At 37.8% G+C, this 19,916-nt stretch overlaps 1 protein-coding gene across 2 annotated transcripts in view; it reads right to left on the bottom strand.

Annotated features, from left to right (window-relative positions):
• Positions 1-2,894: 2,894 nt before the first annotated feature.
• LOC126298160 (alpha-aminoadipic semialdehyde synthase, mitochondrial) overlaps positions 2,895-19,916 on the bottom strand; it is a 237,990-nt gene continuing 220,968 nt past the window's right edge. For both annotated transcript variants that reach the window (XM_049989470.1, XM_049989469.1), the window contains one exon: positions 2,895-3,445. In XM_049989470.1, the coding sequence (XP_049845427.1) occupies positions 3,330-3,445 (116 nt within the window). In that variant the 3' untranslated portion in view covers positions 2,895-3,329. The remainder of the gene's footprint in view (positions 3,446-19,916) is intronic.

Below are 19,916 nucleotides of genomic sequence, written 5' to 3'. Positions count from 1 at the left end.
CTCTTGTGACGTGCCAGAGGGGGTCACAGTGCTTAGCATGCAATCACTGATGGCTTTCGGAGAGAGAAGGCGTACTAGCATACGGGCAGTTGGTGGTAGGTGGCCTGCGTGGATGGTCACATTTCACAAGCGGAACTGTATCATACAGTGAGCTGTTTTGAGGTGGCAAGCCATGCCTCGTAGCGGTTTGTCTTGCAACTCATCCAGAAGCGCAGTGGGGCGATGTGCCTGGAGACATGATGTTCTGCCATTTGTATTATCGAGTTCCCAGCTTCCTGTGGTGAGATTGTTCTTTCCTTATTCATTGTACGCCCCCTTAAAGAGGACTTGGTGGTTTACACTGTGGCCATTGGTCTGTGAAGCTGTGGCCATTGGCATTCAAAGCTGCCTCACACAGACTAGATTCTTGGTTGCTAGCATGTGCCGGTTGTTTGAGACTTATTTTGCTGCCCACAAGGTTGCACTGGCGAGATTGCCTCCTAGTAGAGTGATGCTCACCGTTTGACAGGTTGAATCTGCCTGTGGTCGCGCGTGTGTGTTCACCGTTAAATTGTTAATGTGCAAAATTGAATCACAATTTGTATAATGGCAAGCAACAAGAGGAGCCTTTTGACAGAGCGACGTTGAGTATTCAATGAGCGTACAGCTGAAGTTACTGTTATAACCAAATATGTCTTCGCTCTGTGATTATTAAATACTGTTGGCAAGATTACTACCTTTTGACATAGTGCCACTGATATTTCCTGTTGTTATTAAATTGCACCGTTGAATCACAATTTGTTTAACGGCAAGCCAAAAGAAGAGCCTTTCTACTGTTATCAGTACCACCTGCAACTTGTTGCTTCAACGATTATCATGTTGTAGTCCTTTATCTATGTGTGTTAATAATTAAAAGGTAAAATCATTCTGGGCATTTAACAGTCTTACCTGCAGCAGGTTTACCTGGTAGCTTATGGCCATCAACTGTAGTATTCTGGGCTTGTTGCTTAGTCGATTAAATTTTTTTAGTTTTATGTAATATATATATATATATATATATATATATATATATATATATATATATATGTATGTGTGTGTGTGTGTGTGTGTGTGTGTGTGTGTGTGTGTGTGTGTGTGTGTGGCCGCAACAGGTCTGAGAATTAACCTATCATTATTGAGAATTGTGCCCTGTCATATTCAGTTGGATTTAATAGCTCCCTTTGCAACTCATGCTCAAAGACATGGGATGGATGTCATTTTTCCACAATTGCACACAAAGTGGCTTTAGCATGATCTGTGACAGAGCAACTATATGGTTCCTTTCATTACCAGAACAAAAAAAGTACTGCAATTGTTTAATATCATCTAAATTGTTTAAAAGACCAGCATTAATTTTACCATGTATTGCAGTTTCAGAAATAAATAAACAATATTCTTAAACCAATTGTTTAAACAATGCCTTTTGCACGTTATATTAGCTTACTGTCTTGAGATCCTCCCAGTGCAGAGCTAGACAGAGACTGAGCGACTTTCCCGCCCTTTTTCCCGGGCCGCCATCTTGGATTATGTCACAGGAGGTGGAGGGGTGAGAGCCAACAGTTCTCTCTGGTGGTGGTGTTTTGAACTAGGTCAGTCAGCTTCTGGGCCTCAAGATGAACACATCAATGACAACTCAGATTGTTTAAATAAAAAATATAGTGTATTGCATAAAAAATAAAGACTTACATCCATCCTATCCAGCAGCCCAGCACATAGTCATTTTATCACCAAATTCCAGATGGGGTGAGGAGGGGAGGCAGGAGGGTGAGTGGGAAAGTTAGTGTGGATGAGGGGTGAGGGGGTGGAGCTAGGTTAATGGAAGTAGCCCCACTTACCTATTTTCCAGCCAAAATTTTAAATTTCCCACCATGATATCAGTGCAGCATTGCCCTATCTATGACCGCCATCTTGGAAAAATTTTGCAACAATGCAGAGGGGGGCTGCATCCCTTTTGCCCTACTACTCATCCATTTTTATAATTTGTATGTGTCTACTGATCTGTCTACAGACAAGTCACTAGTAGTTGGAACTATGTAGTTTTTAGTTATCTTATGTCTGTCAGTAATTAATAAAACCTCATTAAAATCGAACAACCTTTTATGATATGTAACAATGTGAACACATTTACAGAAACAAGCTGTTGAAGGATCACCCATCATAACTGCAATATAGTTGAAACTGTATGTGTTTGACTTCATAGGATTCTGAAATAATACAAACAGCTCTGTTGAGCTGTACACGGATATGCCAAATAACTACAAGCACTATCGAACCCTGCACACAAATGGAAAATGAAATATTTAAAAAATAATTACATTGTATTTTTAATCATCGAGTAATTTTCTTTCTGTTGTTGACTGGATATTTCAGATCCCTTGCACATAATTATTTTTCTTTGACAGAGCACAGGCTCCCTTAAATACAGTTTTAATTTGTTACAAATTACTAAAGCATGTTATACTCCATTAAGGGTATAATAATTTTGTTTCAGTTTCAAACCCTAGCTTGTGATGCAGTTAAATCCTGAGCTTAATCCACTATTTTACAGATGCTAGTACCACATCATTATGACAGAAATTTTGTGGCATTTCGAAGAAGTAGAGGAGAATGAGTGGTAGGTATAAGTTTTGAGTAGGCCTGCAAAGCGTACTCTTATGGATCAGTTGGAAAAGTACCACCTGAGAATGAAGGTTTGCTTCTGGTTTTAAGCATAATTTCCGGCTGTCAAAATATTATCCTCCCCATACTTAGCAGTACTTATGATATAATCTCACAAAGCTAGAGCCAAGAAATACAAGTAAAGTTTTTAATTTAAATGTCGGTCTACAGGGAACGGAGTGTTGATTACAGAAATTAAAAATAACTACAAGAAAAAATATAGTGGCTGGCCAGTGCACTTTATTTAAATTCGAGAGAGGTTAAAACTGAAAAAGCGTGGACGGACCAAAGAAATAATGTGAAACACTGAGAGCACTGTTTCAGGTGAAATATGTGGCGCAATATTGGTCCTGTGACACATATTTGAATACATACATGGTAGATGCTACTGTAACAAAGCTTCAGCGCATTTTTAATTTTCTAGACCGCCATGCTTCTAATACACTTGTAGATTTGAGTAAGAAGTCTTTATTTTGGTGGTGTGGTAATTCGTCATGTAATCCATGATGGTATGTTTACTGAGGACCATGCCTCATCTTGCTTCCAGCGAAGTTAATGTATGTCAGTCCAGTCTTGAGAACGACGGTAGAATATGCAGACTGTGAATTATGTTTCTTGCACGAAGGAGTGACGTGACCTCAGCAGGGAGCTGGTCAGAGAATGGTGGACCTGTCGAAGGTCTGGAAACCTTCGGCCCTTAGGCGAGCCAGCATGGGCCGGTAGATGTCCGCGCTGAATGGCAGCACCATTCCACGGCGCTGGATCTCACCTGGAAATGAACAAGTACTGAATCAGTTATACTGCTTTTTCAGTAAGGCCAACAATTGTCAGTCCAAATATCATACGCTGTCCGCCTAAAATTAATACATTCTTTTAAATAAAGTGCTATATAAAACATCATGAAATGAAGAAAATAGGTTATACCTGCATAAAATGGAATGCTGACCATAAAATAATAGACTGGTTGATTTGAAAAAAAGTACAATTACCTTAGTGCAAGCATGGCAAAATAATATTAAAACATCTTATGAGGACATATGAGTTATTATTTATTAATATTATTATTGTCAATTTCATTTAGATAAAATACCATAACAAGGAATAACTGGAAAGAGCTTGAGGTAGCACGGATTGAGACAGAATGTGTAACAAATCTGAACACAGTTTACATTTTCGTCGGAAGGTGGTAGAATATACACGGTCCAGACACTTGTGACTGCCGGCTATTTTGACAACAACGTGGAATATCCAGGTGGCAGCACTAGGAGTGAAGAGTAAACAAAGCATGTCGGGGAACTGGACAACAGTGCAATCGTTGTCATAATGCGGAAATGGAGTGATTTATCTGATGTCCAAAAGAGTATGTTTATTGGCTTTCGGGCCAATGGTGGACCATTTCCGAAATGGCCAACATTGTAAACTCATTACATACCGCGTTTGTTAAAGTATACTAAGCATGGAAAAATGGCGTTATGTAAAGCCAGTGGTGAGGCAACTGTTGTGCACCATGGGCCATAGATGACGGAGATGAACGACGCTGCAGAGATGTGTATGGGCGAATAGATGTGCAACTGTTGATTAATAGACCGCCCAAATGAACAAAGGGGGCTACAAACAGTGAACGTTGTTGCATATGGATTTCTGCAGCAGGTGCTTGGTTCGTGCTCTCTTGCTGACTACTGTTCATCGGCGATGAAGGTTGGAATTCGAACATCACACACCAATACCGCCAGTGGACATCCACTGAGTGGCGAAAGGTGGTCTTTTCGCATGATTCACGTTTTATGCTCCTTTGGTCAGACGGCCGTTGGTGTTATGGCCTTGCAACAATCTTGAGAAGGGTCCAGGCAGAAGCAGGATCTGTCATGGTCTGGGGGACGTTTTCATGGCATTTCCTGGGTGATCTCGTCAGTCTGGAAGGCATAATGGACCCAACTCAAGTATGCATCTATACTTGGGGACTATATCCACCCCTACATGAAGTCTATGTTTTCCCCAGCACTGTGGCATCTATTAGCAGGACAATGCAACACATCACTCATTCAGCAGGGTATGTCGGTGGTTCATTGAGCAGTAGGATGAGTTTACCGTACTCTCCTGGCCACCGTACTCCCCAGATTTAAACCCAATCGAGAATGTGTGGAACCACCTCGATCATTTTGTTCACACTCTAGATCCTCAACTGAGAAACGTAGTGCAACTGGCAACAGCACTGGATTTGGCAAGGCTCCACATCCCTGTAGGTACCTTCCAGAACCTCAGTGACTCTTTTCCTGCATGCCTGCACTACGAAAGGTAGTTATTCAGTCTAAATGGCATATTCGGTCACGTCAGACGTTTCCCTTCTCTCAGTCCATGCTGACAGTAACTCTGTGCATCCCATCGTTATTCATACTGCAACATTACTAACAACATCTCATTATTTGGGAGAGCAGTCGTCTTCGGTTGTTTGCAGACGATGCTGTCATTTATCGTCTAATAAAGTCACCCGAAAAGTGTGAGGTCATCCACATGAGTGCTAAAAGGAACTCAAACTTCGGTTGCACGATAAATCAGTCTAATCTAAAAGCCGTAAATTCTACTAAATACATAGGAATTACAATTACGATTAACTTAAACTGGAAGGAACTCATAGAAAACGTTGTGGGGAAGGCTAACCAAAGACTGTGCTTTATTGGCAGGGCACTTAGAAAATGTAACAGGCCTACTAAGGAGACTGCCTACACTATACCTGTCCGTCGTCTTTTAGAATACTGCAGCGCGGTGTGGAATCCTTACCAGATAGGACTGACGGAGTACATCGAAAAAGTTCAAAGAAAGGCAGCGCGTTTTGTTTTATCGCGAAATATAGGGGAGAGTGTCACAGAAATGATACAGGATTTGGGCTGGACATCATTAAAAGAAAGGTGTTTTTCCAATCACCAACTTTCTCCTCCGAATACGAAAATATTTTGTTGACACCGACCTGCATAGGGAGGAACGATCACCACGATAAAATAAGGGAAATCCGAGCTCGTGCGGAAAGATATAGGTGTTCATTCTATCCGTGTGCTATAAGAGATTGGAAGAATAGAGAATTGTGAAGGTGGTTCGATTAACTCTCTGCCAGGCACTTAAATGTGATTCGCAGAGTATCCATGTAGATGTAGATTATGACACTATCATGTCGGACTGCTGCCATATGAAGGTAAACGGAGATAATAAGCACTCTAGATAACTTGTCATAATGTGGACATTATACAGACTATATTAGCGTCCAGCCTCTTCTGTGAAGGCCAAATATCGCGTAGTTAATATTAACATTACTCTGTTGTGAGTCTCCGAATATCTGAGCCAAAACATTGTGACCACATGCTTAACAGCATGTTGGTCCACTTATGGATTCAGCGTTACACAAATGGTTCAAATGGCTCTGAGCACTATGGGACTTAAATTCTGAGGTTATCAATCTCCTAGAATTTAGAACTACTTAAACCTAACTAACCTAAGGACATCATACACATCCATGCCCAAGGCAGGATTCGAACCTGCGCCCGTAGCTGTCGCCCGGTTCCAGGCTAAAGAGCCTAGAACTGCTCGGCCACACTGGCCGGCTGTTTGTATTGATCCACGGACCAATCTCGATGATCATGTGTTCACTGCAAACGTAACTGGTGGTATTTGCTCACCATAGGAACACGTGCAGGTCGTCTGTTGCAGGGCCCAGTGTTAAGCAACAGAAACCGAACAGTGTGCTATGAACCACTTGAGTCTGCACCAGCATTGTACTCTGCTGAGAGATTAGCCACAAGCTGCTGCCTATCCTGAGTTACAGATTGGGGGACCCTCCGACCTTCACATTATCGGATAAGGCATGGAGGTTCAAGATCTTGTCAGCTGCTTGTATTTTCACCAACTTTAACCATTATAGACAGTAGCACATGAACAGATCTGAGCGTTCACCGGTTCTGTGATGGGCATACCTAGGCCCTCGGCCATAACTATCTGCACTCTGTTAAAGTGGCATGTCAGTGGAGTTCCCAATTTGCGGCCCACGTCATCGCTAGAATCATTCCCCATTCGTTTCAGGTCCGTTCATGTTCTTTCTCTACCATGGGCTTGATTCCATCTCGCGGTGAGTAGTGATCGCAGGGTTTGGTGCCACAATGATGTTTCACTCATTCGAAACAGAGTAGCGACATTCTGTGGCCGTTAAAAACTTACTGAGATCTTGATAACACTTCAAAGTGGCGTCAAGATTGGCAATTTGCTTTAAATGTTCAAAATTATCATATTGAACAATTCATAAAACGAAAAAACCGTAGTATCCTATGACTTCAATATCAATGAGCTGAAGTTGGAATCGATCAGCTCATATGAAAAGGAATTATCACATAGGATCAGTCGTGGTGGTGGTGGTGGTGGTGGTGGCAGGGGAGGCGGCGGCGGTGGTGGTGGTGGTGGTGGTGGTGGTGGTGGTGGTGGTAGTAGTAGTAGTAGTAGTAGTAGCAGCAGCAGTAGCAGTAGCAGTACCAGTAGCAGCAGCAGCTTCATTCATGCGTAGATCTCTTTTTACAAGGATATAGTACATGTCAAAGTATTTACAAGTTTAGACCAATTTAAAAATAAGCTAATTCGTATACACATACATTTACAGACTTCTAGTTACAGACAATCATAAGATTTACTCCTGGTATGCAATACTTTTTTACAAATAAGTTATTAAATAATGTAATGCCATACTGTTTACTCATATCTCACTAGAGTCACTGCACACACTATACACACATTGTTTCACAACCCTTCACTCACTACACACACAAACACACTCACACTCACACACACACTGGTGATCTCTGGGCCATTTTCTGTACCACAGATTCCACTTTGCTATCCAGGAAAACTGAGTCAGCATCCCTCTATAATGAGTGAGATGTTGAGTTCAGAAAAAGGAAGAGGTGTTAGTATTGTGCAATGCATAGGTGGTAGAATTTGATTAATTGCTAGAATACTTGGTCAATGCAGTCAGTCCACAAAGGAGGTTGCTTACATATCACTCATGTAACCCATTATAGATTATTGATAAAGTGTGTGAGACTCGGGGCAAATAGGACTAACAGGGAATTTGAACATGTACAGAGATGGGCAGCATGAATGGTCACAGGTCTGTTTGATCCACGCAAGACCCACAGAGTTGCTGAAGAAACAGACATGGCAGACACTTAGAGATAGACATAAACTATCCCAAGAAAGCTCGCTTACAAAGTTTCAGAACCTGGCTTTAAATAATGAATCTAGGCCAATACGCCAACCCCTTATGTATTGCTCCTGTAGGGATCATGAGGACAAGATTAGGTTAACTGCAGCAAGCATGGAGGCATTTAAAAATCATTCTTTCTGTATTCCATACTTGAATGGAAGGGTGAGTAAACCTTAATAACTGATACAATGGGATGTACCCTCTACCATGCACTTCACAGTGGTTTGCGGAGGGTAGATGTAGATATAGATAAGACGTTCAGTCATTAACTATGTCATGCAAATTGCAAAGAGCAGTTGAACCAGAACATTCTGTAGTAAATACAATGATCAGCCAGAACATTATGACCTATCACATCCCAGATGAGTTTGATCAGATTTAGATCTGGTGAGTTGGAGGGCCAGTACATCAATTGGAACTTGCCACTGTGTGCCTTGAACCAATCCACCACACTCTTGCCCTCATGACAAGGCGCATTGTCTTGTTGAAAAATGCCACTGCCTGCGGGAAACGTGATTGTCATGAAGGGGTGTACATGGTCTGCAACCAGGGTACAACACTCCTTGGCTGTCATGGTGCCTTGCACAAACACCACTCGACCCATGAGGACCACGGGAATCTTTCCCAGAGCATAATGGAGACCCTGGCAGTTTGTCTCTGGCCCGCAGTACAGGTGTCAGTGAGCTGTTCCCCTGGCAGATGACGGATTCACACCCTCACATGATGAAGAAGGTATTGGGATTCATCAGACCATGCAATGCTCTGCCACTGCACCAATGGTCACATACCTATCTCAGTCATAGTTGCTGATATTGTGGTGTTAACATTGGCACAGGCATGGGTTGTTGGCTGCGGAGGCCCATCGTTAGGAGTGTTTGATGCACTGTGTGTTCGGACACATTTGACCTCTGCCAAGCATTAAAGTCTGATGTTAGTTTTGTCACAGTTCACCACCTGTCATGTTTTAAAAAGTCGCCCAGGTGAAGACCGACATCTGCAATGAGAGGTGGCCACTCACCCCCATGACATCTGGACGTGGTTTCACCACATGTTGAAGACATTCACCACAGCTTCCTTGAACACCTGATAAGTTGTGCAGTTTCTGAAATACTCATGCCAAGCCTCCGGGCCATCACAATCTGCCCTCAGTCAAATTCAGGTAAGTTGCATGCCTTCCTCATTCTACACATGGACAGCACACTCACTGATTCTTCATGTACCATGCGTGTGCCTAACTAGCAGTCATTCCTTGCCAGGCAACACTGCTATTGCCTGGACGAGTTTATATTGCTAGTAGGTAGGTGGTCATAATGTTCTGGCTGATCACTGCAATGTGAAGAATTAAAGATGAAACTATAAGTCATTTTCCTTAAAGACAAGATCTGTAATTTTCCATTTTTTAAAATCTTTCTTCATGTAACTTATGATCAAAATTAGGTTGTTATATAAAGAACACTTGCTAGTTCTATAAGAGAAGTGCCTGGGAAACAGTAGGTTCAACTCTTATCTAAAGATGCAACCTGCCATTCACCTTAAGACTTAAGTGATTTAAGAAAGTAACATAAAATGTAGACCTTGTTGAGAGGGCAGGGATTTTATCCCTGGTTAACTACTGCACCAATTTGCTCACTATGAATAGTGCATGAGAAAGGATATAAGGTAGTACATATCTCAATAGTTAAATCATCTGTTATAAGCTGACACTAACACAGACCTAAGCTGTACAGGAAGAAAAAGGTTGCAGTTATAACATTCTGAATTTTTCAGTTGTTGATAGCTAGGTTATTACAGATGGACCAACAGGCTGCATCATTTAGGGAAATGTTTCTGACTTTTTCAGAAAAAAAAAATCATTACATATATAGTACCCATGATAGCACACATTACAACATTATATAGTCATCATGAAATAATAAGACTTGCTGAATATGCAAAGTAGTACAGAGCACACAAATGGTTAATTACTTAGTTTCATGTTCCATGGATCATTTGTACAACAAATCTTAATCATGTGAAATGAGTCATTTTACATTCAAATAACAAATTAATTTGTAAATATGGCTACATCCTCATCATTTTTTTAAATATACTGATGTGAATTTGTAATTTCTACCCATTGCCCTCACACATTCCAATACCATAAATTTTTCTACAGATACTTTTTCCATTGGTTTTCAAATTTTACTGTACTGTCTGCTAGACATTTTAAATCACTGGGTAAGATACAAAAATTTTAGTTTTAGCATTGTGCACCCATTTTTGTGCTAAAGACAAGGTTAATGTGGAGTTATGAATGTTGTGTTTTCTTCTGGTATTGTAATTATGTACATTATTGTTCCTTTTGAACTGCAGTGGATTATTCACAACAAACTTCATGAGGAAGTAACTATACTGTGAATCAGTAGTCAGGAAGCCTAACTCTTAAACTGATGTCTACAAGATGATCATGGGTGAGCACCACATATTACTCTTATAGAACATGTCTGAGCAATGAAGACTTCCTTTGTTAAAGATAGATTACCCCAGAACATTATTTTATATGACATTATTGAACGATAATATGAAAAATACATCATCATACTGATATAACTCTCCCCAAGATTTGCACTGATTCTAACTGCAAATGTGGCTGAACTAAGTTGTTTTAGGAATTCCAAAATGTGCTTTTACCAGCTGAAATTCTCACCATTATGGACACCTACAAGTTTGAAGTTTCCACCTTAGTTATCATTTCCTCACATCAGTGTAGTCCCTCTAGATGTACAGAACTGAATAGGCTGTGTATTTTTGAAATTGAGGGTGAGACCATTCACAGTAAACCAGTCAATGATACTTCTAAGAACAATGTTTATCATTTCTTCTGTTGCTGAATGTATGCTTGGATTGATTACAATACTAGTGCCATCTGCAAAAAAAGAACTAATTCTCCTTTTTGTGTATTAGATGGAAGATCATTTACACATGAGGAACAATAGCAGACCTAAAATTGAGCTTGGGAAACTCCATAAATGATTTTTCCCCAGTAAGGAAATCTCCCTGATTACTTTGTTGAATGAGTCCCTATTCAATGTGGATTATGATATCTGTTACAAATCCATGAGACAACATTGTGATAGGTGTCATGTACCAACATGTGGCTTGATGCATCACACTCAACTAGCAGCAGACTAGATGGCTCAGTGTGCTATTATGTACAACATGGGCTCTAAACTATAATCACATATGGATACTTTCAACCACTGGCACTGCACCAAGATCATACTGACTGAAATTCTTGTCATCCTCCATCATATTGCTGAGTCATGCACAACTCTACAAAAAAAAAAAACAGCCAAATCAAGAAGCTATGTGCCATTTTGAATGTAAATTTTCTATTACCTTGCCATTTATAATACGATTTAGTTGACTGTCCACAAACATGAGTATAAGCAATGCAATCATAAACACAAAAGCTGGATTTAACTACACCGTGCATTACTACATCTCATTCTACTGGTGGTAATTTGTTTTTACGTTCTTGTAACATATAAATGAATTCATCCAATTACCTGCAGTGTATCATGGAATATGAACCATGGTGCAACTTTGCATTTTTCACATACATATTCACATAAATGCACAGACATAAATAAATACTAAAAATGAATATTAGGCCTAACTAGATATTGTACTTCAAACCTTTGGATTTTCAAACAAACACTCAATGAAACACTTTATGAAAGAAATGAAAGGAGCAAGGAAGTGATATTGAGAGCTTTAATTACTGGAAAATATTTAGTTTTGTAAGGTTTCATTTATGTGTGATTTTCAACACATGTTGAAAGCTGGATACCTATTTATATTAACTTGTTACTCAAAACTGCCCACACCTGTTACTATCCCTCTGAATATTTGCTCTTTCTTCTGCAACACAGGATATATTTTACTTTATTTTGTTTATCAGGAGGTCCATAATTTTGACGATTGAAATACAACAGTGAGCCAATTTGTGAGGAGTCATTCAACACCACTTACATCTATAAAGCACAATGTTATCTACCAAAAGTGATTCTAGGTAACAATGGAAAACTTGAGGGGGTAGTGATGCCACAGAACTACTTCATATGACCAGCAAATAAATCCTGGATGAAATAAAATGAATGATTTAGATTTAAGTATGAATACAGTACTGTTAAGTGTATAGTGACAAGAATATAATAATAATAATAATAATAATAATAATAATAATGATTTTATTGTCATTCTGACATTAGAGTAATAGACAACATCAAGCATATAATAAAATATAACTGTTAATTCAATGAAAACAAGAGGCATGTCATTAATACTGCAAAATTACATTACTTTTGAAATAATCATTTATGTCATAGAATGGATAACCAACTAGTCATTCATACAGTTTTTGTTTGAATGCTTGTTTAGGTAGTCCTTGTACATATTGTGGAAGCTTATTAAATAATTTGTGTCCCATCAGTTCACAGCTGTTAAGTGACTTTGACACTTGTGGCAAGGAGTATAAATGCATCTGCTCCTTCTCATGTTGTAACAATTTATGTTTTCTCTATGTTATGCTTCTGGTAACTTCTTTTTCGTGTGTAGTAAGACATAGTAAATATATAGGTTTAATACAGTCATGAGTTTTTGTTCACAGAACAATGGTTTGCAGTGTGCTTTATATGGACAACCAGTAATTATCCTAATGGTTTTCTTTTGTAGTATTAGGATGTCATGCACTGAACTCAAGTTCCCCCATAAAATAATGCCATATGTTAGGATGCTTTGCAAAAATGCAAAATACGATGTTCTAACATAATTTTGAGGTACACAGTCCATAAGTCACTGTAGCAAATACATCATGCTAGACAATTTACCACTAATATATTGTACATGTTGACCCACTGATAATTTTTCATCTATATATAACCCTAAAAACTTAACACAACTAAGATCATCTGACAGAGGCTTGTCTTTTAGACTAAAAACCATCTGCTGCATTTTATTATCATTCAGTAGGAAGCTATTTGCTTTAAACCACTAGGATGCTTGAGCCATTGTCTCTGCAACACAAGCTTTGAGACTACTGAAATCACTACTATAATGAAGGAAAGTTGTATCCTCTGCATATAGTACTGTCATGGACTCGATGCATGATGGCAGATCATTAATCATTATTAAGAACATATAAGGCCCCCTGTGCAGATCCCTGTGGTACACCTATTTTAACTAATTCAATACTGGACTTTTTTTGACCTATACAAACAGTTTGTTTGCAATCCTATAGGTATGATTTTAATAGTTTAAGGCTGTTGGCTTGAATGCCATAGTACTCCATTTTTTCTAGGAGTATTTTATGCTCTACACAGTCAAAAGCCTTACTTCTGTTGGAGTAGATGACATCTCTAGCAAGTTATTAAAACAATGTGTAGCAATTACAGCTGATGTTTTGAGTACCATATGTAATGCAGTACTGACTTAGGGTATTTTTCCAGACAGGTTAAAATATGCCATTGTCAGCCCTCTCTACAAAAAGGGGGAAACAACAGATGTTAATAATTATCAGCCAGTATCCTTGCTTACAGCCTTTTCAAAAATCTTTGAGAAAGTAATGTACTCAATTTTCCTTCATTGTAGAAATGCTGTTCCACTGAGACAGCAATATACAATTTCACTGTCCACATAATAGAGTCTTTAAATAGTAAAATGTCACCAATAAGAATTTTATGTGACTTCTCCAAAGCATTTGATTGTGTGAACCATGACATTATGTTAGATAAATTACAATTCTACGGTATAAATGGAACAGCATATATGAGTGGTTTAAGTCATATCTACAGAACAGGAAGCAAAAAGTCTCTTTATATGCTGCAAGTGATTCAGAGGAGTTTGCCACTTCATCTAACTGGGGTGAAATTACATTAAGTGTTCCACAAGGTTCAATCATGTGTCCCCTCCTGTTCTTGATATATGTGACTGACCTCCCTTTTTATGTCAAACAAGATGCTGAACTGACACTGTTTGCTAATGATACAATCATAATTATTAATCCAGCAAAAGAAAGTCCAATAGAAAATGATACAAATAAGGTCTTTGGAAAATATTAATTGGTTTTCTGCGAATGGTCTTGCTCTGAACTTTGAAAAATCACAGTACATCCAATTTTCTGCTGCAAAAAGTATAATTCCTTCAATAAACATAACACATTAAAAGAAGTCAGTAGCCAAGGTAGAGCTACTAACTTTTTGGGTGTACATATAGATAAGAATCTTAATTGAAAAATTCATATTTCGGATCTCCTAAAGCGACTAGGTTCAGCAACTTTTGCACTCAGAATAATTGCCAATTTTGAGGATGTAGAAATTATTTTGAGGATGTAGAAATTAGTAAGCTAACATACTTTGTATACTTCCACTCTCTGATGTCATATGGAATAATATTCTGAGGCAACTCATCACTTAAGCAAAAGGTATCCACTGCTCAAAAGAAAGTAGTTAGAATAATGTGTGGGGTTCATAGTCGAACATCTTGTAGGCATCTGTTTAAAAGGTTAGGAATTCTTACAACTGCTTCACAGTACATTTACTCAGTAATGAAATTTTTTTCTCAACAACATGGACCAGTTTAAAATCAACAGTGACATTCATGATTACAACTCCAGAAAAAAGAAAGCCCTACACTATCCTTTACTTAACCTATCTTTGGCACAGAAAGGGGTAAAATATGTTGCTATAAAACTTTTTGATAAATTACCATATGAAATAAATTGTCTGACAGACAGCAGTAATAGTTTCAAAAACAAATTGAAATCATACCTCCCTGACAACTCCTTCTATACCATAGATGAATTCTTGAATATGAGTAAATAAATCTAGCGATATAATATATGCATTTTGTGCCATTTAGGGGAATAGGATAGATAATAGAAATATTTAGGTATAACACTATAATGTAAACAAAAAAGAAAAAGAGAAAAAAACCTTTTTTCCTGTGCACATTTATTGTGCATTTGACACGTTCCACATCATAACAGTTTTCCATGCTATTGATCAATGGAACAAGTAACTAACTAACTAACTAACTTAGATCACAAAAGGTGACTTGAGCAAATCCTTTATCATGAAACACTTGATGTATATGTTTGACTACCGAGTCTACAGCATCAACAGTTGACAAGTTTTTCCTAAAACCATACTGTGATTTGCTAATTATTCCTGCATTTAAAGTACACAGATAATTGTTAGTATATTACACATTCAAACACTTTAGAGAGAGGTGGGACTATGGAAATTGGTCAGTAACTTGAAGGTGAGTCCGTATCTCCTTTTTTATATATTGGGACTACCGTTGGTACTTTTAGCTCATCAGGAAAATATCCCTCATATATACACTTATTTATGCAGTATGTTAAAGGTCTCACAATACAATCTATTACTTTTCTTAGAATGTTACAAGAAATGTCATATGTTTATACTCTCAGATGATTTCAGATGTTTGACTATTTTTAGGACAAGACTAGGTGGGACCCAAGAGAAGGTAAACATATTTACTAGTGGTTTACAGATGTTTTTTGAAAGAATTTCAGATGAGCTAATGACAGGTTTCGTGATAACATTTCCTACTTATTGTACTGATTTAATAAAGAAATAATTGAATTTCTGAAGACATATATAATTTTTTTTATTTCTTTTGTCTTTAGTAACACTGTTTATTAGTTTCCATGTAGCTTTGCATTTATTCATGGAATTCTCAATATTGCTGAATTTGTGTGCTCTTTTGGCTTCCACAATGGCTTTTTTGTACTTGTTCCTACATTGAACATAGGCTGATCTGGCAAGGTCAGTCTTCAGATTTTTATGTATACTGTGCAACAACATAGCTTGTTTTTCAGATTTGTTAGCAGCGCAGTATACCACAAGTTTTGTTTGTTTATACCATTGCCTTTGGAGCCTTTGTCAATTATTGTGCCTTTCTTTATCAGAATGCAGTCATTAAATTGTGTCAAAAATGCTTTGAAAAACCTTTCAAATATTTGTTTTGCTGACAGATCTTTACATAGACTATAATTTGTGTCACCAGACCGTTGGCCAAACCAGTCTCTGTTAGTAAGGGACTTACAAAACCTGCCAATTTTATCATTTGTGACTGATGTAGTGATCACCATTTTTGGGACAGACTTATCAATGTTACTCTTATCAGCACAAAACCTACTTATGTAATTTAATGAAGCAGCATCATGATCTGAGAATGGGAATACTGTCACATCACATGATTCTTTTGTACTATTGAAACTGACAAAGATATTATCAAGACATGCTTCATCTCTTGTGGGTCTATTATTGATATAGTGCAGATTGTACTGTCTTAGAAGATTTTTGAGCTCAGCGACATTACATTTGGCTGTTGTTACATCAAAATCTGCATTCAAATCTCCACCTATTACAATGTCATAATGTAACCATTTTGTCTTTCTAAATAGATCTAACACTATGTCCAGTTTTCTAAAAATACACTAATGTTACCCTTAGGTGATCTGTATAAGGCTATTATCACTAACTTCAAATTGTGACTAACTATACCAGAGGCATCAAAATTCTGTTCATCACACAAATAGTCTAGATCCAGACTATTGATGGAGAGGCTGAGTGACTAGTTAGTATACAATGCCACACGACCCCTTTTATGCACTTTTCTGCAATAACCATTTGCTATTTTATAGTTATCAAATTTGATAGCTGTAAGTTCACTCTCTGTTGCCCAGTGTTCACTCAGACAATATCAGATTTGTTCTGTAGTCCAAAATTATTTGCAATAAATTATTTGTCTTTTCCTCCTTGAATATTCAGGCAGGAAATTTTGAGATCTGAATTGTTATTGTCTTTAGAATGAACAGTTCGGTTAGGAGCTATAATATCTTTTACACTACCTATTTTATGGGCTTCTTCGTCTTGCTGTGTTCCACTAAAAAATCATGTACACGGAGAGGAGGCACTGTTTTCCACTTACCCACAGCACTTGATACTGCTTCTTCTGCTGTAGTTCTCTTCCCTCCTTTTGGCGGGGATGTAGTTATTGTTGCTGGTGTAACTTCTGCTGCAGTTTGTGGAGGTGCTTCTATAGCTGATACATTTTCTACTACTGCTTCTGATTATGCCAATGGTAACAATGATGGTTCCCATTCTGATGCTAATGTAGGCCTAATTTCTTCTAGAGGTACCACCAGAGATGTTTCTTCCTCATGTGCTGTTGGTGCATTCTCCATTTGTTTTGTCATTGGCATTGAACCTGTCGCAGGCAGTGCAAGTTTTTTGTGCATGTCTACCCTTACTGATTTTATTGCTTGGAGAATTTCTTTGGCCAGAACTTTCTTGCCTAGCTGATTTCTATGCAGTCCATGTCTTGTAAAATGCTCTCTAACAGAGCTGGTTGCCTCAAGAAAGGTTGTGTGCACAAAACTGCTGCAGACATTTCTGAGTTTTTGCTTTTTTGAAATGATTTCACTATTTACACATTAGTTGTCAACTAAGTTGAGTCAGTGAGAAATGCTTACAACATACACTTTCACTTGTGACATTTTTCCTAGTGATTCTTTCAGTGCTTTTACAGTAAGGCTACACTTGTTTTTATACACATTGGTATTTCCTCTGATTATGACACAGTTCACACCACCTTTTACTGAAGTTTCACAGTTTTGCAGCAGTTCTTGTAAAGGAGCTCCAGGTTTGTAATTCCAGTTACTTTATAGCCTGACTGGATATTGGACATGATTGTAGCTAGTCCCTTACCATGATTCGTTGATAGAACGTAAATTTCTTCTTTTTCCTTCTCTGTTTGTTTTACTGTCTTCCATTCCTTGTTGTCATGTATTGTGTTAACACCATGTTTATGTTTATCAGGACTTAACAGTAACGAGTTGCCACAGGCACTTTTTTGATTGATAGATGTGTACGAGCAGTTTCCTAAAACACTGTTTTTTTTTTTAATCGTGGCTTCTGACTGTCTGAATTTAATGCCTCATATCTGTTCATTAGTGGAACACTATAAACATTCCTATTTAACACAGGGTGGGATCATTTCCTAGGCCTAATAAACACACACTCCTGTTCACAGATTTGCATCTCTGTCGGTATGTCCGCATAGTCGATCAAACATTTCAGCATGTTGTCTGGTTTTAGTTAAGTCATTTTGTAGTTCTTCCCTCAAACCTATTCCGCAATCACATAAATTTTTACTAAGATTTGCTTACATGAAGCAACATGAATGAACGTGTGTCACTACACACGTTCTGACACCTATTATTACTTTTTTTCACATAGTAGACAATTTACAGATGGTATTTGCTGATATTTACTGAGTGATTTACCCATACCGGTATGTCCATATGTGCTGCCATAAGCAGGCAGCAAGCTTGTTGATGTACATACTATCTAATAATAAATCAATACTTAAATATACACATCTAAAACTGGTAGTATATTTGCAAGATATGAAGTATATAAGAGCACAATCACTTCAACCTGACCTGTGGTTATGTTGTTTTATATGAATCAAGAAAAATCAGCTCTTTGAAAGCAAACTGTCAGAACACAGGTATCCCGGCAGCTAGTGTCAGTGAACAATGTTTTGAAGTAACTCGAGAAAATCTCCACTGACTTAACTGAAACTCAGTTCATGAACCTTACAGCTAACATATTTCACTCTTCCTCCAAAGATTTTCAGCTAAATTCAGTTAAGCTTGATAAACAAAATATATGCTTGTTCCTGTATCACATATTTGCACCGCTAAATATCATTTAACTTTTTACAATGCTGAAATTTATATAATATACATGCCCTTGCTGTATTAAAATGGGATCTCACTGTCTACATAGAGAAACATTGGTCAGGATTAAACAATTGCCAGTGATACATTCCTATGTTCTTTGTTTATAATAACTCTTTAGAGCTGCTACAATACTGGCAGGAGGTGAATGACTGAAGGATATAGTTTCTTTGATCTAGGTTATGATTGTGTTTTTTCAAATTGAAAAAAGTGAATTTTTACTAAACTAGAAAATGAGGAGTTTAATTTCAACTAGTTAAAACCAAAAATAGATCTGGGATATATGTACATATCACGTGGTTTGATGTTGCTGTTGGAATGCTGTTTTGCTGTACTGAAAGTGTAACCTTTGGAGCAAAGGAAGAAAGGTGTTATGGTTCACACAGACCATATCTCAGTGAGCAACATATTAATTTTTTATTCACACTTCCAGGCTTTTTACATAATTTCTGAAATACTGTGAGTTCCAGTATTAGTATAAATTATAAAGCAAAACCAGATATTAGCTCCTTTACTGACTGTGCCATGAGAGAAGCTGTCGATATAACTGAGAATGGTTTCTTTGATAGGAAGGCAGTGCAGCTAATGGTTTTAACTGTTCAGAAATTCAACGCATTTGTCAGATGTAATAAAATTTACAAATGTATAAATATTTTGACTTATCTCATGGTTTTTCTACTAAAAGGTGCAGGAAACTGGCTTAAGAAATGGATATAAAACACAAATTGGAGCTCCTTGCTTATAAAAGCAAAGTGATAAATCAGGAAATGAATGGATGAGGACTTAAAGAAAACCACCCCAATGTCAGCATTTGTTAACAAGAAGTGTGTAGTTCACTAAATCAGTGGTTTGAAGAAGGGAACGAAACTAAAACCTCCTTTTGAGGGGAAATACAATTTCCTCCTGTTTTTATTTTTAACTTTGTCTTAAGGAAACAATTATATGAGATTCTTTACATTAATCTCCTATCTCAGACCTTGGAAAGATGAAATGGATTGTCCTGAATGAAGCACCAGAACATCTAAAACCAAGGATTTGTTCCCTTCTACAAACTGATTATTAATTAGGCATTAAAACTTGTTATCACAACATCAGAAATAGTTATATTTTCATAAAAAGTCAATAGCAAAACATAGACAGGAAATGTCTATACTACTCACAGGTTTCAAAAGCATTATGTAGGAA

The sequence above is a fragment of the Schistocerca gregaria genome, chromosome X (genome assembly GCF_023897955.1).
Source record: "Schistocerca gregaria isolate iqSchGreg1 chromosome X, iqSchGreg1.2, whole genome shotgun sequence".
In the NCBI taxonomy this organism is placed as follows: Eukaryota; Metazoa; Arthropoda; class Insecta; order Orthoptera; family Acrididae; genus Schistocerca; species Schistocerca gregaria.
This window is presented reverse-complemented; position numbering and strand designations above follow the sequence as displayed.